At 41.2% G+C, this 19,988-nt stretch overlaps 1 protein-coding gene across 1 annotated transcript in view; it reads left to right on the forward strand.

The window, feature by feature from the left end:
- The first annotated feature begins 786 nt into the window (after window positions 1-786).
- The window catches only part of LOC126482038 (uncharacterized), a 33,247-nt gene continuing 14,045 nt past the window's right edge, over window positions 787-19,988 (forward strand). The window contains exons 1-3 of the mRNA XM_050106011.1: window positions 787-1,607; window positions 8,268-8,367; window positions 16,258-16,359. Coding sequence (XP_049961968.1) covers window positions 787-1,607; window positions 8,268-8,367; window positions 16,258-16,359 — 1,023 coding nt within the window. The remainder of the gene's footprint in view (window positions 1,608-8,267; window positions 8,368-16,257; window positions 16,360-19,988) is intronic.

Below are 19,988 nucleotides of genomic sequence, written 5' to 3' on the forward strand. Positions count from 1 at the left end.
AACACAGCGAGCGCCACAATTCCAAGAGGTAGACTTTTTTGATTTTCATTAACTAAGCTGTCTTTGTGTAAATATGACATTAAAATTTTTCGCTTGATCTCATACTTAGAATTCCATTAACGAATTATAGAGGGAGCTTTGCATTATAGCTGAACTTCTGTTTACCACGGCTGAGAAACAGCGATTGTATCGCATAAATTAGAAAGCAGGATCTGAATATGATTCATTAACACCGCTGGAAGATTTATTCGTCTACGGACAGAATATGTATCGTTACCACGCCGCTCTGGAAACAAATGATAGTTTATTGATTTGCAAATCCAGTACCAACATCACGATAAGTTTGTGCTGAGAGGAATATTCCCTTTGACTGTTATTGATAATTCATTTTATCAGCGCTGAGCTCCGCATCGGGATCCATTATTTATTTCTTGGCTTATTTAACTATAATGCGGAATGTTAGCGAGATTGTAGTAGAATAGGTGGAGAAGGTGCGTGGAGCGCATATAAAATTTAGCAATTCCGTTATGTTAGCTAAGAATTGTCTTTAGTTGCTATCCATGTAAAGTTCTCGTCTTCTAATGGTAGATAAATTTGTAAAATGTTACTGATGTAGCCCTATCCAGTGGGAGAAAAAAGGGTCATGCGAAGAGTGGATCAGCCAAGCTTGTGTCTCTGTCCCATATGCGACGTTGTTGTTAAAGACAGAGCTTGAAGTGGCTTTCTAGGTCCTGAAGTCTGATTTGCTGCAGTTGTGAAATTTGCTCGGCTGTTTATCGTCCGACTATGAGTTGGGAACCGGAAGAGGCGAAGCAGCTGACATGGGAGTACGCTACAAAATCTGTGCTGAAATGTAATATACGGATACTTCATATGGTGGGCCTGTGGCCACTGACGGACTCGTTGCTGTTTCGCTCATCCACAGCCACCATCATCGTGCTCTGCGTGGCCCATATTGCAGAGGCAGCTGTCAACCTGTGCACCCTGCACGGCGGCCTGCAGGATTTTACACTGTCCCTGTCCAACGTGTCAGTAGTTTGCGTAGGCGTGCTCAAGCTTACCTTCTTCCTGCGCCACGAGCGGAGCTATTGTCGACTTGTGAGAGTGCTGGACGCTCTGGTAGACAGCCAGAGGGAGTACGTGCACGCTGAGCCACCACTGGCGGCTCTCTTCAAGGCCACGCAGAAGCGGACCGTGCGGGTCACCATCGGCTTCCTGGTGTACGCCATCACGCAGCTGGTGGCCTGGTCCTTCGCTCCTCTGATCGCTGCCCCAGACACCAGGAGACTACCCTTCCAGCAGTTACCTCTGACGGACGCGACCGCCTTCCTCATTTACGAACTGTCTTACGCCATGCAAGTCATTTCCATTATATTCATAGCATTAATCAATTGTCAAATGGACTGCTTCTTCATGGCGACTATGCTGCACACCGCTGCCCAGCTCCGAATTTTGGCAGTCCGGATTAAGAACCTGAAGATGCACAACGAAGATATGCGGACGATATTTAGATCAGATGAAGAAGCGGAAGTTCAGGTGTCTGCTGAGCGCGACGTTACCTACAACAATCTATGTCTCTGCATCAAGACACATCAGCAACTCGTAAGGTACGCAGAACTTAAGAGTTTCATTTCATTGTATGCCTAAAGGTGGCAATCTGACATAACAGGAGGAAGTGGAAGCAGTTCTGCCAGACGGACCGAAAATCAGGAGAACAGGGAGCGACGTGGAATCAATTGTTCACAGGGCCTGTTGGAGAATATTTTTCCACACAAGCGACTTATCATTTGACGCCGCCATCCTCCATTTCACTCACACATTTTTAGTCATGTCAGCTTTCACTACTAACTGTGATACTCATTCCATGCAATCTTTGGCTTGGACAAGAGTATTTATTCGGCCAATCCCAAGGGATTTGCAGACGCAAAACTTTACACTCAGCATTGCAAACTGCCCGCCTGCACTGTGCTTCATGTTCAAGCTGTTTGCTGCCCTCAGTGATTTTGACTTATTTCATTTCTTATGATTATGGGAGTCATTATTTTATTTGTTGTGTGATGTCTAAAAATTTCAGAAGCAAATTTGTGAAGTGTAACGAGCAGAAACTTTCGACGTTCTCCTTTTTTACTCCGGCGATAGCCGTACGAGTCACCCGAGGAGAGGGTCATGGGTCTGCTTCAAGGGAGAAAGATACAATGGAAGTCCGTGCATCTCCTTTGATTAGATGATTGAAAGAGTTGCGGCATCTCTAAATTCACTCGAAAACACTGTCAAGGAAACATATAGGTAATTTCGAAGCTGAAAAACAGAATGGGGTTGTGGTTGGGGTTGGAGGGAGATTTTTTAAAAAATTAGATTAGATTTACTTTCATTCCAATTGATCCTTAGTGAGGAGGTCCTACAGGATGTAGAACATGTCAGAAAAACGGTAACACATGACAAATATTTACAACTGAAACAAATAAGCTAATGTACCTTCCACAGGCCCCAAGTAGAATGATCGTAATTTTTTTAATGAACACTATATGAAAGAATCATATTACAAACACTCATTTACTAAGATCGCATTAATGTACTGAATTTAAAACAAAAAAAATGTTTTATTTATTTATAAGGTAATAAACATATAATAGAACTACTACAAGACTTATTTACAAGGAAAACATTACTGGACTGAAATGGTGCAGAAGTTACATTGTATTTACACACACACACACACACACACACACACACACACACACAGTAATCAGTTGGTTCTACTGAGAAATTCATCAATCGGGTAGAAGGAGTTGGCCACCAATAAATCCTTTTGGCTTCCATAAAGCTGAATTTCATTGGTTGTTAAGCTTTGTATGGCTGCTGGTAAGTTATTGAAAATGTGTGTTCCTGAATAATGCACACCTTTTTGTACAAGAGTAAGTGACTTTAAATCCTTGTGACGATTATTCTTATTTGTAGTATTGGTTCCATGAATTGAGCTGTTGGTTTGAAAAAGTGATATATTTTTAATGACAAATTTCATTAAAGAATAAATTGGGAAGCAGTAGTTAGTATCCCTAGTTCCCTAAACAGGCTTCTGCAGCATGTTGTTGAGTTCACACCACATATAACTCTTACTGCACGTTTTTGTGCCCGGAAAAATTTAGCTTGGCTTGATGAATTACCCCAAAAAATTATCCCATATGACATTATGCAATGAAAGTAAGCATAGTATGCCAGCTTTTTCATTTTTATATCCCCTATGTCTGACACAATTCGCATTGCAAATATAGATTTGTTAAGACTCTTCAGCAGTTCTGTGGAGTGCTCCTCCCAGTTGAATTTATTATCAAGGTGTAATCCCAAGAAATTAACACTGTCCGCTTCTTCCTTCTGCTTGTCATCGTATGTTAGGCATATACTTGTGGGACACACCTTACTAGTTCTGAACTGCATGTAGTGTGCTGTTTCAAAGTTTAGTGACAAAGAATTGGCTAGGAACCCGTGATTAATGTCCACAAATATTTTATAAGCCGATCTTTCTAAGACTACACTTGATTTGCTATTTATTGCCATGTGTGTATCATCGGCAAACAATCGTATGGATAAGCGAATTACCAACCTAGATTCATTTGCTGAAGTTGCGTTACATCATCATTTTCATGCTTGTGTTGCAAGAGGAACATTCATCAATTAGAAAATTATTCGTCAGGTCGTTTTCAAAACAGTCGCATATCGTCCTACATTTCTGCGGAACCTAGGCCCTTACTATCGACATTTCCCTGATCATAAGCTGTTGATGGAGAGAGAAAATACAACTGGGTGGCTATTTTTAAAACGTGATAATGGGTTAATTATAAACCTAGCGATCTGTTTCTCGTAATGAAACCAAACGGGCAACAGCTTATCTCACGGCGCGAGTGCGTCGAGGATTATACATCTTATTTAACTCAAAGTTTCTCGTCTTACAGATATGGCAGAATTCACGTTTGGAAATAATGAAGATGTGATTTGTGGTTGTTTTGTACGGATAATAATAACTTAAATTTCCCTAACCCCTCTCCCCTACCCCCAGGAAATGCTTTTTCGTGAACTTTTCGAACATAAACTGACGGAAAGTATCCAGACACCTATTAGTGGAGACTGATAAGAGCTGTGTCCACACTTCGCCGTTATGACGGTTTGAGCTCTCATGGGGACACTTTCAGTGAGGTGTCTGAATGTCTGTGGGGAATCTCGGCCCAATCTTCTTCAGGAGCTGAAACCTGAGGTGGACGTGTTGGTGGACTCTGGCGTCTAAAGTCGACGTTGTAACTCATCCATCTAGTTCAAGTCAGGACTCGTGGCAGACCAGTCCACTTCATGAAGTTATTGTCCATAAACAATTATGTCACAGATACTGCTTTTCGACACAGTGCGTTGTCATGCTGATACAATGAATCATCGTTTTCGAACTGTTCCTCTACCGTACGCAGTACGACATCAAACTACCCACCTCCTTTTATGCCAGTGGGTCCGCTTCTCTTGATTTATAGTAGTAAATTACGCATTGTGTAAGGGATTTCCAGAAATTTTTGATCAGACAGTGTACGTCATCTACCACGTTCTCATTTCCAGTTGCCGCTCACTTAGTCACACCATCCCATCAAAAGTATCTGGACATTCTTATATAATACGGAACTGATTACTAGATGCAAAGAGAGATGTACCCGTAAGCGTAAAAGGAGATGAGGAATATTGTCTAGTCAGTGGAGAATGGGTCGATCAGGAGAGCTCAGTAACTATGAACATGAACTGAGTAAAAAATTCATCAAGGAAATTTCAACCGTTCTAATGCTACCCAAGTTGACCGTTGCTGACGTCATTGTGCAGTGGAATCTCGCAGGAACAACCATGACTAAACTGAGACCTGCAGACGTCTTGTATTGACAGGCACGGACTGTCGAGCACTGGTTGTACAAAATCGCATGAAATCAGCGTCAAGAAAGACTCGTGACCTCCAATGCACTACCAGCAGTCCAGATGGCACAATAATTGTGAGTAGGGAGATAAAAAGAATGGGATACAGCGATCGAGCAGCTTCTCGGAAGCCTAGAGAACGTTACCTGCTACCATGTTTAGTGCTAACGGTGAAGTAAGGGGGAGGTGGAGTTACAGCATGGGCTGATTTTCTTGATTTGTGTGCGGTCCCCCTATTGCGTTTAAGAAAACACCGAATACGGAAAGACATGAACATAATTTACACCATCTTTTACTGTGTGTGGTAGGGTAATAACCCCGAGACGATGACTGTATCAGCATGAGAATATATCTTGTCGTAAAGCAGCACCTGTGACCCAATGGTTTGTGAGCATTAACATATTTTACATGAGATGTCCCGCCTGAGTCGCGCCGAAGACCTAATAGTCCCAGCGTCCAGTATCCCCACCTTCTCTCGTTCCAGCAGTTTAGTAAGAATGAGCCACCTCTCCACACACACACTCAGACATCTCATTGAAAGGGTCACTAGCAGAGGTCAAGCCGTTATAAAGCACCCCATATTAACATGCACTAGTAGTTGTGTGGATACAGTTGAGACGGCCGGAGTGGCCGAGCGGTTCTAATCGCTACAGTCTGGAACCGCGCGACCGGTACGGTGGCAGGTTCGAATCGTACCTCGGGCATGAATGTGTGTGTTGTCCGTAGGTTATTTAGGTTTAAGTAGTTCTAAGTTCTAGAGGACTGATGACCTCAGAAGTCCCATAGTGCTCAGAGCCATTTCAACCATTTGATACAGTTGACCAGATAGTACACTCATGCTAATAAATTAAGGGTAATGCTGATACATGGTGAAACAACGCTCTGGTGGGCGGTTAGCGCGTTAAAATCACCTCGGGGTATGACCATGCTGTGCATTTGACCTGTGGTCATCGCACGGTGGCATTGGCAGCAGTCCACATACGCAGAGGTGTGTTGGCGCATGTCAGAGTACGGTGCAGCGAGTAAGTGTGCAGACGTTTTCAGACGTGTTGAAAATGGCTCAAAGAACACATATCGATGACATTATAAATACTAGGGCGACTGGAGGCTGATCAATTACAGCAAGGCGTAGCACGGGCCCTCCGCGTGTCACAATGTTGATCTCAAGTTTATGGCAACGATTCCAGGAGACAGGGAACGTGTCCAGGCGCTACAGTACGGGACGTCCACAGTGTACAACACCATAAGAAGACCGATATCTCACCATCAGTGCCCGCAGACGGCCACAGCATGCTGTAGATTAGCCTTGCTCGGGACCTTACTGCAGCCACTGGAACAGTTGTTTGCAGATACACAGTCTACAGACGACTGAACAGACATGGTTTATTCGCCTGGAGACCTGCAAGCTGCATTCCAATGACCCCTGGTCACAGGAGAGCCCGTGAAGCCTGCTGTCAAGAACACAGTACATGGTCATTGGAACAGTGGTCCCAGGCTATGTTCACGAACGAGTCCAGGTGTAGTCTGAACAGTGATTCTCGACGGGTTTTCATCTGGCACGAACCAGGAAGCAGATTCCAACCCCTTAATGACCTTGAAAGAGACCTGTATGGAAGTCGTGTTTTGATGGTGTGGGGTGGGATTATGATTGGTGCACGTATACCCCTGCAGGTCTTTGAACAGAGGAACTGTAACAGGTCAGGTGTATCGGGATGTCATTTTGCACCAGTATGTCAGCCTTTTAAGGGGTGCAGTGGGTCCCACCTTCCTCCTGATGGCCCCACCGAGCTGCCATCGTGGAGGAGTACCTTGAAACAAAAGATATTAGGCGAATGGAGTGGCCTGCCTGTTCACCAGACCTAAACCCCATCGAGCACGTCTGGGATGCTCTCGGTCGACGTATCGCTGCACGTCTTCAAACCCCTACAACACTTCAGGAGCTCCGACTGCCACTGGTGCAAGAATGGGAGGCTATACCCCAGCAGGTGTTCGGCCAACTGATCCAGAGTATGCCAACCCGTTGTGGGGCCTGTGTACGTGTGCTTGGTGGTCATATCCCATACTGATGTCGGGGTACATGCGTAGGAAACAGTGGCGTTTTGTAGCACATGTGTTTCGGAACGGTTTTCTCAACTTATCTCCGATACCGTGGACGTACAGATCTGTGTCGTGTGTTCCCTATGTGCTTATGCTATCAGCGCCAATTTTGTGTAGTGCCACGTTGTGTGGCACAACATTCTGCGCAATTATCCTTAATTCATGAGCATGAGTGCATATATGCGCAACACTTTAGTTTTCGAGACGGCTAATCATGCGGTACACCGGCCAACTACATAACGTTTTCAGGTTGTTCTGCATGATGGGCCCCTCACCAATATCCGCTTCAGAAATCATGATGCACAAGCATTTAAAATATGATACCACATGGAACACAATTTATTTGAGTCACAGAGAGGTTATGCACGGAATTCCCTCCGTAAGTTTAACTGACGACTGTGTCTGCAGAAAGGGCTCCCAGTAACCAAATAATAAATCGCTTGGAAGGTGAAATGCGTCAGACGTCGTGAAAGGTGATTTAAGTGTCCAACATAGTCTTCCACACTTCCAACTAAGGGGTAGTATCCTGTGTTTTGAAGAAAGAAGGAGGATTTGGGTTTAATGCTCCGCTGAGGATAAGATCATTAGATAGAGAGCATACGCTAGGACTGGGACGGGAAGATAATGACATCGGCCATATCCCTTGAAAGAAACCATCCCGGTTTTCACCATTAGAGATTTAGGACAATCATGGAAAATCTTAATCTGGATGGCTGGACGGGGATTTGAACCGTCTCGAAATCAGTACATGGCTTCGATCTGTCTATATTTGTGTTCTGTCAGCGCGTTCACCACACCCAACTCTGCTGTTTCTCCTGTAATGTGCCATGTAAGACTTAGTTCATACGAGACATCTGTTAAATGTCCAAATAATGAATGTGCTGGTAGAACAGATGTGTGAGACACAGTCATGCCTTTCGTCGTATAGATATTTTTTTTGGTAATCTTTGTCTGTATCTACGTCTCGACGCAGTGAAGACACTGTAGAGATAATGCTTTCTTGAAAACATCAGAGCATTCATTTTCTTTTATTTCTTAAAACGGTAACAAATAGTGTTGTAATACGTTACAGATTAACAATTAAACTCACGATTTTTAAAGCTTTAGTACACCGGTGCAACTGGTGTAAAGGAAGCCTCATCGGCAGTGTTTATGTTCTTTCACACAACAAAAACTTTTACAACGATCCTTCGTATACTTGCTCAGTAATTCAATGAGATTTTCTGTTACAGGTTCGTCCGTCACCTGGACCGCATAATGAGTCCCATCGCAATGATGCAGCTGGGTCTTGGAGTTTTCAACGGGTGCATGCTAATATTTCCGGCGGCATATGTAAGACTCGCTCTACAGTATTTACGTATTACGACTGTCTGACATGTTAACACAGTCAATCTTTTGGAATCACTACCTTGCCTAAAATACGTATTTCACTTGTAAAGCGTGGTTGGCGATTTTGATGTATACTTTTAACTGTCCAGCTTAAACTCTACTAATCACATGATGATATAAAAATGCTTCCAGAGACCACAGAATTACTGTATGTGACGTGATTTTGGTGCAAGTGTGTACTGGAGCTCTAGTCACCTTAGGATATAAGATAAGGTTTGTTAAAAAATCTTCCACGCAAACGTATCACCGCGACATTGCAGTACGGCCTTGAAAGCAGACATCGTGAGTTGACTGCTTCATGCTCCAACCTAATTTACTTTGTTCCTTACTCGTTTCAGGTTACAAAATTCATAGTTACTGTTTTTAAGTTGGATGCACTACATCTCTCTTTTCTTTTTTTAACGTAAGACTTATTTGCCTTAATCGTATTTGACTATAAACGTATATCGGTTGTGATACAGATTAAATGTACATTCTCCGGAAGTCGATTAGTTATTTCGTGTTTCCACTGATTAAAGCTACATATAGTTCTGGTAAAACGCCATTAAAATGTGTTCATAGTCTCCAGAGATAATGCAGGGCTGTCATGTATATTTGATTACTATGATAATCACCAAATGTGGAACTGAAATCCTATCCTAGAAGGATATTTCACTTTTTGTATCGTTAGGACGACAAACGTGTAACGTCGAAGTTATTCCAGTTGATAGTGTTAGATTCCACAGCTGAAAATGCTAAATTCTTAAGACGTTCAAAATTCATTCCGTATTTATGTACTTATAACTGACAAATTGAAGTATTACTGCCCAAATTTCCTTGTAACAGGTGGAGGAGGGCAGGAAGGGAGATAGGGGGAGGCTGAAACTGATCGTTGGTGCAGAGACGTCTCCAGACCGTCAGTTAACTGACATATAAATGATAAAAAGAACTGATTAATGTTAAGTAAAAAATAAAAGCACAGCCTCTCACCTGACTCAATGGTCAACGACGTAATTTTCAGACTGTGCTTTATTTTGTGGGTTCTTCGTTTCTCGTGTTTCTTAACAGACAGTATAATCCTGGAATATCAGCCTAATGTCGAGTTAATTACAAAGTGTAACAAATGGTTCAAATGGCTCTGAGCACTATGGGACTTAACTTTTGAGGTCATCAGTCCCCTAGAACTTAGAACCACTTAAACCTAACTAACGTAAGGACATCACACGCGTCCATGCCCGAGGCAGGATTCGAACCTGCGACCGTAGCGGCCGCACGGTTCCAGACTGTAGCGCCTAGAACCGCTCGGCCACTCCGGCCGGCAAAGTGTAACAAAATCACATCTGTGTGACACCCACATGTTTCACATAAAGGATTTCACCTGAAAGATAATTGCCTTCACTACCATCCGAGAATCTTTCCTTTATAATCGAAAATTATGTAGTTTTTTTCTATCAGACATAATTTTGACTCATTAAGAAAAACCTTTGCATGCTAGTGGCGTTAATGGTATTTACAGCATCTTATTTCCTATAGTACTAGAGAGCGGTTGTCCATTCTCAGGTGCCATTCATACGAACCCGAATGGATCTCTAAAACAAATGCATTAGTCTTCATAAATTATGTTCAGTTACAAAACCAACAATACCCTGGAAAAAATAAAAAAAATTGACAGAAAATTTATGTTAATGGTGCTACAAAAATAATAATAGCTATTGCGTTGAAACTTATGTCATTAAAATTTGCTTGTGTCAGAGGTGCTTTGCAGATAATTGAATGGTGGGGTAAGGTGACAGATAGTGTATTGAACCGACAGAAAATATCTCAGAAAAATCATGCAGGATATAAAGTGGAAGTTATGAGAAGAGAGATGAATAGATTCAACAACGATATTTCATAACTAAGTGAAGTCAGGTGGGACGAACAGGGAGAAATAAAATATGGAGACTGAACATTCCTCTGAATAGTAATCGTTCAAGTTTACTTTTCTAAATATGGTACAGGTGAAAACGATATAAGTTGGGTGAGGAATATGAGAAGTAGAGAAAATCTATAAATAAAATGGAAAGAGGCAGGCATAAAGTATAATGATGAGAGTCTTAGGTAGCACACTAGGGAAAAGTAAACAGAAGATGTAGTTGGAGAATATAAACTTGTGAAAAGAAACGATAGCTTTCCTTAACCGCTTTTATCTTTGGATTCTTAATACTTGGTTTATGAAACAAAATCGACGACTCTGTGTATAGAAAACTCCATGTGATAGTGCAGGATACCAGACAGATTTTACTATAACTGACCAAAGATTCTATAACTCTCAAAAAGACGTCAACAATCTGTGGAGCAGATGTTGATATAGATCATAGCTCGATGGCGGCAAACATGAACATACTTAAGAATGTTAAAAGAAGAAAACTGTTAAGGAATATGGTTGTGGACAAACTGACCGCGGAAGGATTTTGGTCTGCACTCAAATAATTCAATAAAAACTTGAAATAGAAGGTACGAATGTATCAAAAAATCATGAGAAGTACAATTCTGAAAGCCTTACAAGAAGGGCTTGAAAAACTATAGTGGGAAAAGTGTAGGAAAGAATTTATTACACAAAGTGCGTTAGGTAAAACGGGTCAACATAAGAAATGAAAGAATGAACACTCTATAAAAGGATAAAACCAGTATAGATAGATGAATATGAACTAAGATGATTAGCTGACCAGGCTACAAGAAATGTAACAGTGCAGTCCTTAACGAACAAAGACCCAAGAAAAGTCATCGAACATGGCACACTCAATCAAAATCGAAAGATGATAACGTGTTCAGAAGAAAACAAATAGGTATGGGAGGAGTATATTGAAGAATTACATGACGCATAAGGATATCATACACAACTAAGACTGGAGTAGAATATCAAAGTTACGAAATGGAGCGTGGGCCAAAGATATTGAGAGCCATAGACCATTCAGGGTCTGAGAAAGACGAAAGCAATAGGCTGTGATAAAAAAGCTAGCCAAAGCATTAAAGACCTTTGGAAATGGAAAAATATTTAGACTGACCAACCTCATCTATAGGATATATCACGAGAGCATTTGGACTGAACTGAAGATTTAGTTAAAACTGTTGTACAGTTTTTATCAAAAAATACCAAAATGTAATGATTAAAAAAAATAATTTTATATGAAAATTACAGGGGCTGTGGGTAACTCAATACTCAGGAGAATAAAAAAAAAATCAGGAAAACATCGTTAAGGATCAGTTTGTATTCAAGGAAGGAAAACGAATATTAGATGCTACTGTACGTTTGAGTATGAAAGTAAAAGTAATGACAGTTTTTAACAGCGACATGGACATCTTATTTGACGATTGGTAAAAGGCGTTTGACAAAGTTAACTTGAATATCTTACCAAAGACATTGAAAGATATTCGTGTTGATTCGAAGAACAAAAGAGTGTAAAGAATCTGTACACAAGACAAAAACAGATATGGTTCAAGATGAAGAAACAGATGGAACAAATACCGAAAGAGGTGTTAGGCAAGTATGTTGTTGGTCACCAACCACTTTCAACATTCGTCTTGATGGACTAACAGAGAAGTCATTAGAAAAGCAAGAGGAGAATAAATAAAGATATTTAAGACGAATTGAGTACACAACATTAATTATGATAAAAGTTTTTCGCCTAGTATGTAGGATATACGAGACAGGCGAAATGCCTTCAGCAATCAAGAAGAACGCAATAATCGGAATAATAAAGTCAGGTGCTGATAGAAGTGAATATTACCGAACCATCAATTTACAAAATCCTAACTGTACTATCAACAGAAGAATTGTAGCCGACGTGAGGAAAGATCGGTTTGGGTTTCAGAGAAATATAGGAACCGGCGAACTAACATTGACAATACGACTTATGAAATAAAATGAAAAACTCAAACCTACATTTACAGCATTTGTGCATTTAGGTAGTGATTTTGACGTTTTTTACTGGAACATATACTACGAAATTTCGAGGTTATGAGTAAAAAACAGTGAACAAAACGTTATCCACAACGTATACAGAAACCACACTGCATTTATAAAAGTCGAAGACTATGGACAAGAAACAGCGGTTGAGAAGGGAGTGAGGTAATTGTCGCCTTATCGTCGATGTTATTTCTGTCTGCAGCTTGAGGAAACCAAGGGAAAGTTCGTAAAGGTAACTATGGTTCAGAGAGAACAGAGAAATATTTTGAGGTTTACCAAAGACAGCGACAACAAAGGATTTGAAGGATCAGCTAAGCCGAATGGGTAGTTATAAGATGAACACCAAGTGGAGTGAAATAAGAGTAATGTAACATAAAATAAATAAATGAAACGATACTGAGCGAGAAGTAGTAGACGAGTATTGATATTTAGAGGGCAAAAATACTAATGATGGTAGATGTAAAAAGGATATAAAATACAGATTTAAAATAGGAAGAAAAGCTATTACAAAAAATATGTTTAAACCTAGTAAAATTTTAGGTTCTAAGACTTCTCTTCAGAATATATTTATCAGGAGATTACCTTTGTACAGAAGAGAAACGGAAACGATAAACTGCTTAGGCAAGAGAACTACTGAAGAATGCTGAAGATAAGCAGAACAGATCATTAAAGAAAAGGTACTGAATCGAATTTGTAGAATGCATCTCTAAGCACAACTTGACAACATGTGATACGGTTGACAGGACGTATCCTGAGGCATGGAGGCATAGTTAACCCTCCGAGTACCATTGTTGTCAATATGACTCCATAAGCACATTGAAAATACATATCACCCATGTTTTCAAAACTATTACGTTCAAAATATATGACCTTTTCCGTCTAAGTCAGTTGTATACACAATTTTTTCTCATTTTTATGTTTACAATACATTGACATTTACTTACACTTTTTTCACTGAGTACGCTCACGTCAAAGGCATTAAATGAAATTGTTTGATTGTTTCTTGAATGTAACATTTATGAAAATAGCATGATGACTGTTACTTTGAGCCGCTGTTGTTCGAGAATCCTTTAGCAATGGAATTATTTTATCCCACTTATTTTTGTCCTACTGTTAGTGTTTCTTGTCTCGGCTGTTATACCCTTGTTAGTACGACTGGTGTCAATGAAACCCCACAAACACGTTGGAAATAATAATATCTCTTGTTTTCAGACCCATTATTTTCAAAATATATGACTTTCTCCCTCTGAGTCAAATGTATCCAGTGAGGTTTCATTCAGTTTTATATTTATGATACGTTAAAATTATTGATGGTTTTCTTTTCGCTGTGGTCAGTATGACCCCCTTGCACGTACCATTAATAAACACAGAATTATGACTACGTTGAATAACTGTCATATATAATTTTTATTTTAGTTTATTAAAATAATGCCAATAAATCTCGCGTAAGTTACTTGGGGTCTTTACAACTCCTGTGTCTTTGTGACAAAAAAATCCTGGTAATAGGGTGGTTAATTTGGAAATGGAGAGTAGTGTGGCAGGTTCAAGTGGGTGTACTTTGCAACAGTTAACCACAGATGAAGAGAGGTGTACAGGGTAGACTGGCGTGGAGAGCTACGTAACTTCATTCTTTGGACTGAAGACCACAACAACAACAACAATGATAGGCGAGATACAACATACACAATAATATATAGATCTTGTTTTTGCCACGAAACAAAGTGTTATTTGTGTACTCTATATCGAGATAAGAGCATCATACGGAATAATGTGCCACTTTACACAATGCGTCAATCAAGTGGGCGTACGTGGATACAGTGAACATTAACTGAACCTTCGTTTCCACAGTAAAATTCAGCAGCAAGACCACTTTGAAGTTCTCTGGTGTATTGACGAAGATAATGGAAGTGAACGTCATATGTAGCACCCCTCTACTACATCAATGCACTAAAAATTCAGGAAATTTACGTTGCTTGTCCCAAAACCAATGTTTTGAAATAATACAGACGGTACAAGATTATAAAGAGAGTATTTGAAGACAAGGGAGCAATGGCAGGCGGTAAGAGGTCATGAATGAGCAGTATGTACGTGGCGAGTGCTTGTAAACTGTTTGTGTCCCATAACAAACAGCTGCATGCGGCACTGACTTTGGTGGTGCTAACCTGAAAAACAAGAGAAAAGTGTGTACTGAGTGCAATGCGGAATTTATATCTGTTTACCCCTTATGACTTCTTGTCTAAGAGGGAAAGATACTCCATACCGGAATTTACAGACATACATTTAATGTATGCCATAGGCGGCTGTAGTGTCCTGAAACCAGAAGCAACGTACAGAGCTGTCCGTGATTGTTGATAGTAAGTTCTTCGTACAGTCGAATGTGAGAAAGTGGTGTTTCATAGTGACAGAGAAAAATTCACCAAAAGGCACCTGCCAACTTGCACTTGAGTACGTACTTCGAAGCAGAAAACGCGTTCCTATAATTAATAACGTGTTCAAGCAATGGGACTCCATGATTTGTCACCTTCACGTCATTTCTATCAGTGGATTATGTTGCAACGCATACCTGAATAGTGGAGGTATTTTCTTTTCTAAGAGTTACTGTGAGCTTAAGTTGTTGCTAAAAGCTCGAAATTCAGTGTTAATAAAAAGCTAAATACTGAATTGCGGCCATTACTTCTGTGTCTGAAAGTGCTCAATTATGAATCCTTTAGTATCTGTGACCGTACACTTTTTCGCTATTATTACACCAATGACCCGATATTGGCTACGTTTCCTTCACAACATGACTGACGTTGTGCTTACAGAGTACATGTCATAAGTGAATTAGTTTTTCGTCGAATCTGGGGCTAACGAATTTAAAAGTACTCACTGTCTATAGCGAACGTTTCTTGGAGGAGTTGAGTTTACATTGACAACTAAGAGCGGACATATGCCACACGGGAAACATGTACGCCCTCCTTAACCAGTTTGCTGTATATATCATTAAAATGGCAATGTAGTTGAAGAAAATCTGTGGACATGTTGAGTGACAGAGATTGTTACTGTAAGATAACTTTTTCAGAAGTTTTACCCTCCGTGGTACCAATACCGCAAGCTTTATTTTAAGCTATGTATATTAACAAACAACTGAAAGATGCTACGTTGAGAGCTATACTTCACAGAATGACAGAAGTGGCTCTGCAAGATAACAGTACAATAAATGAACTGAGTATTATCGAGGACATTAGCTTCAACACTGGTTGAACTCTCATTAAACAAAAACAAAGACTAAGAAATTAACAACAATACATATATCTGATGTTAGCCAAAAATGTCTCTCATTTAGTTACTTTCTATACTTAAAAAATGCATCCAAGAAAGTTGCTAATCAAGAAAAGTAACATCAAAATTTCGTTGGGAACTATACTAAGTCTACTCCCGGGGCCTTGTTTCGAGTTAGGTCTTTCAGTGCTCCGTCAAACTCTTCACGCAGTATCATATCTCCCATGTCATCTTCATCTACATCCTCTTCCATTTCCATAACATTGTCCTCAAGTACGTCACCCTTGTATAGACCCTCTATATACTCCTTCCGCCTTTCTGCTTTCCCTTCTTTGCTTAGAACTGGGTTTCCATCTGAGCTCTTGATATTCATACAAGTGGTTCTCTTGTTTTGTTAAAATACGCATATAAATGCATCGTTTGTTTTGAATAATAGCCTGACGATGAGGCGAGGTCCGAAACGCGTGTTAATCCACAAAGCTAAGAATAAAGCATGCCATGAACAGAGTATTTAACACTTACATGAGTAATATTGTTTATTTCTGAAACTTTCTGAATCAATCAACAGTTTTTTTTGTTGAGCGTTTTACTGTGTACTGTGACGTACTGGCTGTCAGCTGGTCAGTTGCTGTGTGTGCCGGCAGAGCGCAGAGAGCGACGCCCTGGTGAAGTGCCTGGCCGCCGTGCCCACCATCAGCACGCAGCTGCTCCTCTACTGCCTTGGGGCGCACAGCGTGCGCGAACAGGTCAGTTGCTCCTACTCCTTCTGGTGCACGTGTTTACTATCACTTGTAGATCTACGTGAACAGTTAACCAAGTCTGGTTCTAGTATCCTCAGACACACAGTGCTGTAACCAACATATGCACCCGTACGATACAAAACGAATCATGTCACATGTGTCCTTAGTTCTTATATGGTTCCCAACACTGGAGCTGGATACACTACACCCTATGCCAGGGCTGGTTTAAGGGGAATTCGCAGGCAAAAAATTAAAATTTTTGCTATTTTACAAAACTAGACCTAAAATTTTCTTCACTTTTTCCCCGCATAAAATGGTGTATAGCTTACCTTTGTGCGCCGTTTGCAAGTACGTAATTTTTAATTTCATTGTACTACTTCCGTATTCCGAAACTACCTAATTTCGGACTTGCGTCTCTTTACATGCGATTCTACTGCCTATAAGTGTGTTGTTGAATCAAATCGCTGTGAAGCGGTGGAGATAAAGAAAAACAAACAAACACACACACACACACACACACACACACACACACACACAGAAGTGGGTGGGTACACGCCTCCGAAAATTAAAACAAACTCTTCGCACCACCAGACTGTGAAATGGCTGACTGGTCGACTGGACGATAAAACAATAGAACAGCTTCAGCATTATTATGGACTGGCCATCAGAAATAACAGAAATGATTTAGAAATTATGAAGAAAGCAGTCTTGGCCTTATAATTCCACAAACTCTCAACTGACATAAAAGCAATGCGTTCGCTTTTCACACTTGGACCTGAATCCTGGTGTAAATTATGGAAGGGTGAAGTTTCGTGAGTGCGTCTTGAACACAAGAACTCTATTTCTGAAGCTTTTATGGAACCCATGAAGAGAATTTATAGAAGCCAAGCTCACCCACTTCTCCCCGGAATGTGTTTACATGGGCGGACTCAAAACCCCAATGAGTCTTTCAACAATATCATCTCGATAAGATACATGACGAGAATAAGAGTTCTAGCCTATCTTAACATCACGCCAGGCTGTCATGCTTTAGCGACACGCTACGAGGCTCAGCGTGAAGCAGAGTTCACCACTAAGGAAGTAAGGTCAAACAGAAGGAAGAAACATTTACAGAAGGTGGGTATCAATGACGACGATGCTGATTATGTTGCTGGGTGGTTTTCAGCCTCAGTTTGAAAATATGACTGAATTTTTTGTCATGTTAAGCTTTAAACACTATTTTCTGAAGACGACTGTTTCATACTTTACGTATCTATTCAGGGTGTTCGGAAACTCCCACTACAAACTACTCTGACGTATAGATGGAAGTGAGTACATAATATTTTGAAAAGTAGTGCAGGTCCGGAAGCGTACCGTTTCCGTGCTACAGCCGCTTGAAAACGCGTTTGCTAGGTAGGTATGCAACAGGGAAGAAATGCTGGGGGAGGGTTACGTCGGATCGACTGATGTCACTTGATGTCTCTCCTACCTCTCTGGCCTTCGAGCCTCGTTCACGTGTTTGTGAGTGTTTGAGCAACATGGTTGAGTGCCAGTCTGCAGATTACATCGACATGATCCTTCTGAATGGCTAAGCTCACAATAGTGGAAGAGTTGCTCTTCGCCTTTATTCTGATCGTTCTCCAGAACATCGGACCCTATCGAATACTCTTTCCGCCACAATTAGGCAACGGCCTCGAGAAAGTGGGCGTGACTGTGGTGCTCCAAGGCGACGCCGCACACCCGGTTTGGAAGAGGCCGTACTCCTTCACGTTGGAGAGAACCGTCAGTGAGTACACGAGCAATTTCTTTAGCTGTTAATGTGTGGGGCGCTGAACACGAATGCCATACTCGCCTTTCGCAGTCCAGTAAGTCGGCCGTAGCTGAGCACTGTACTACCACAGGACAAGCTTTGGATTTTTCTGCCATGAAAATCTTGGCCCCAGCGAAAACTTTCTGGGATTCAGTCATTAAAGAACCTGTGGAGATACGCCTAGCGCAAAATCTTATAAATCGTGATGGCGGTTTTCAGCTGGACAAGGCTTGGGACCCGGTGATCTCTCTAATTCCCTCTGAGAGAAGACAATTTATTAATAATGACACGTCTGGCGACATCGGACGTCCGTTTTTAGCGACGCGGGCGTGCATTCCGACAGAAGGCGGACATGTATTTTTCACCTTTACGCATGCGCCTCCGCTCCACAGATAGAACAGTAGCTCCAGAGGGCGCGGATTTCGACAGAGGACGCTCCTGTGACGGAGGCCAATGCGCATGCGTTTTCGCGCCAACTTTTTGCTATAAAGTTGACTCCGGGAACTCGCAGTCTCCAGTGACGGACACTCACCTGAAGATGGCTGGACGATTGTCAGCCGAAATGCCGTGGCAAGAAGACAACATGATCCGGCTGCAATCCCGAAATCTCATCGAACATGTTTTCAAATTGTTGTACGCGGAAACGGTATGTTTCTTGACTTGGGTTCTAATTCAAATTATTGTGTATTCACTCCTCTTTACAAGTCCTAAAGTTTGTAACGGGAATTTCCGAACATGCTCTGTATCATGATAGTTACAAGATGCTATTATTCCGACATATTGTTCCTACCGAAGCACAATCACGGTAGTGCTTGGAGCAGGTATGAATCTGTAGGCTTGCATGTACAAATATTCACAATAAAAATATACCTCTGGCTCTTTTGCATTCTCCTGCTTCTGCTTTAGTAGATGCAAATAACATGAATAAGTTACCTGTAAGAATTTTAGATTGTTATCTTCATTAGTTCCAAAGATGAAGATGTATAAACTTATCTCATTTAACATTGATTGCATAGCCTCTGCAAATCCCCCTTAACGATGTGCGGAGCCCCTAGCAATGACCGTAAGATCTAACACGATTATGTTTCCAACTTTAATCTCTAACAGATGTGGTACAACTTTATTTTTGAGTCTTTATATGAACAACGTAATAAAGATTATGCAAGACAGTATCCATCCCGTCACAATTCACCATCGGCATCACCAGGAGCCATTTAACGGCGATAACTGCTGCATGCTGCTGGGACTGGCGACGTACTGATCCCATGTCCCACTGTCACAGATCGCTCCACGTACTGCCTCGTAGACAGCTGTCGGCCAGTCGGTAGAGGGCTAAGGCATAATACTTGAGTGGCGATGATGTCGATTATGATGAAAGGCCCGTCTTTTAGAGCAAGAATGATGACTTTAGTTTTGGGTCACAAGACGAATTCTAGAGCTAAATACGCAGTCACTCTCATTTTCGGAGTCTGCATTCCATTAATTTTCACTTTTACGTTTTTTAACCACATTGCTCTCAGTTTATTTTTGAAGGGGTCCAGTTCAACGTTTTCGAACACTGTTTATACAGAAACACACACACACGCACAAGCACACACACACGCAGAGAGAGAAAGATGGAGAGAGAGAGAGAGGGAGAGAGAGAGAGAGAGAAAACGGGGAGAGGTGGAGGAAGACGGGTAGGAGGAGGTTTAGAAGGGAGAGGAATGAGAGGTAAGATTCAGGCAACTAAGCAAGCAGAGACTCAAAACTGACTGTGAGGTTAATGTAGTGTCATCTTTACTGCAAGTACAGAGGACGTTTGGTGCAAGTCGCATTCGAGGTCTGAGATCCCTGAATTTATTTT

This window comes from Schistocerca serialis, chromosome 5 (assembly GCF_023864345.2).
Source record: "Schistocerca serialis cubense isolate TAMUIC-IGC-003099 chromosome 5, iqSchSeri2.2, whole genome shotgun sequence".
NCBI classification, from domain to species: Eukaryota; Metazoa; Arthropoda; class Insecta; order Orthoptera; family Acrididae; genus Schistocerca; species Schistocerca serialis.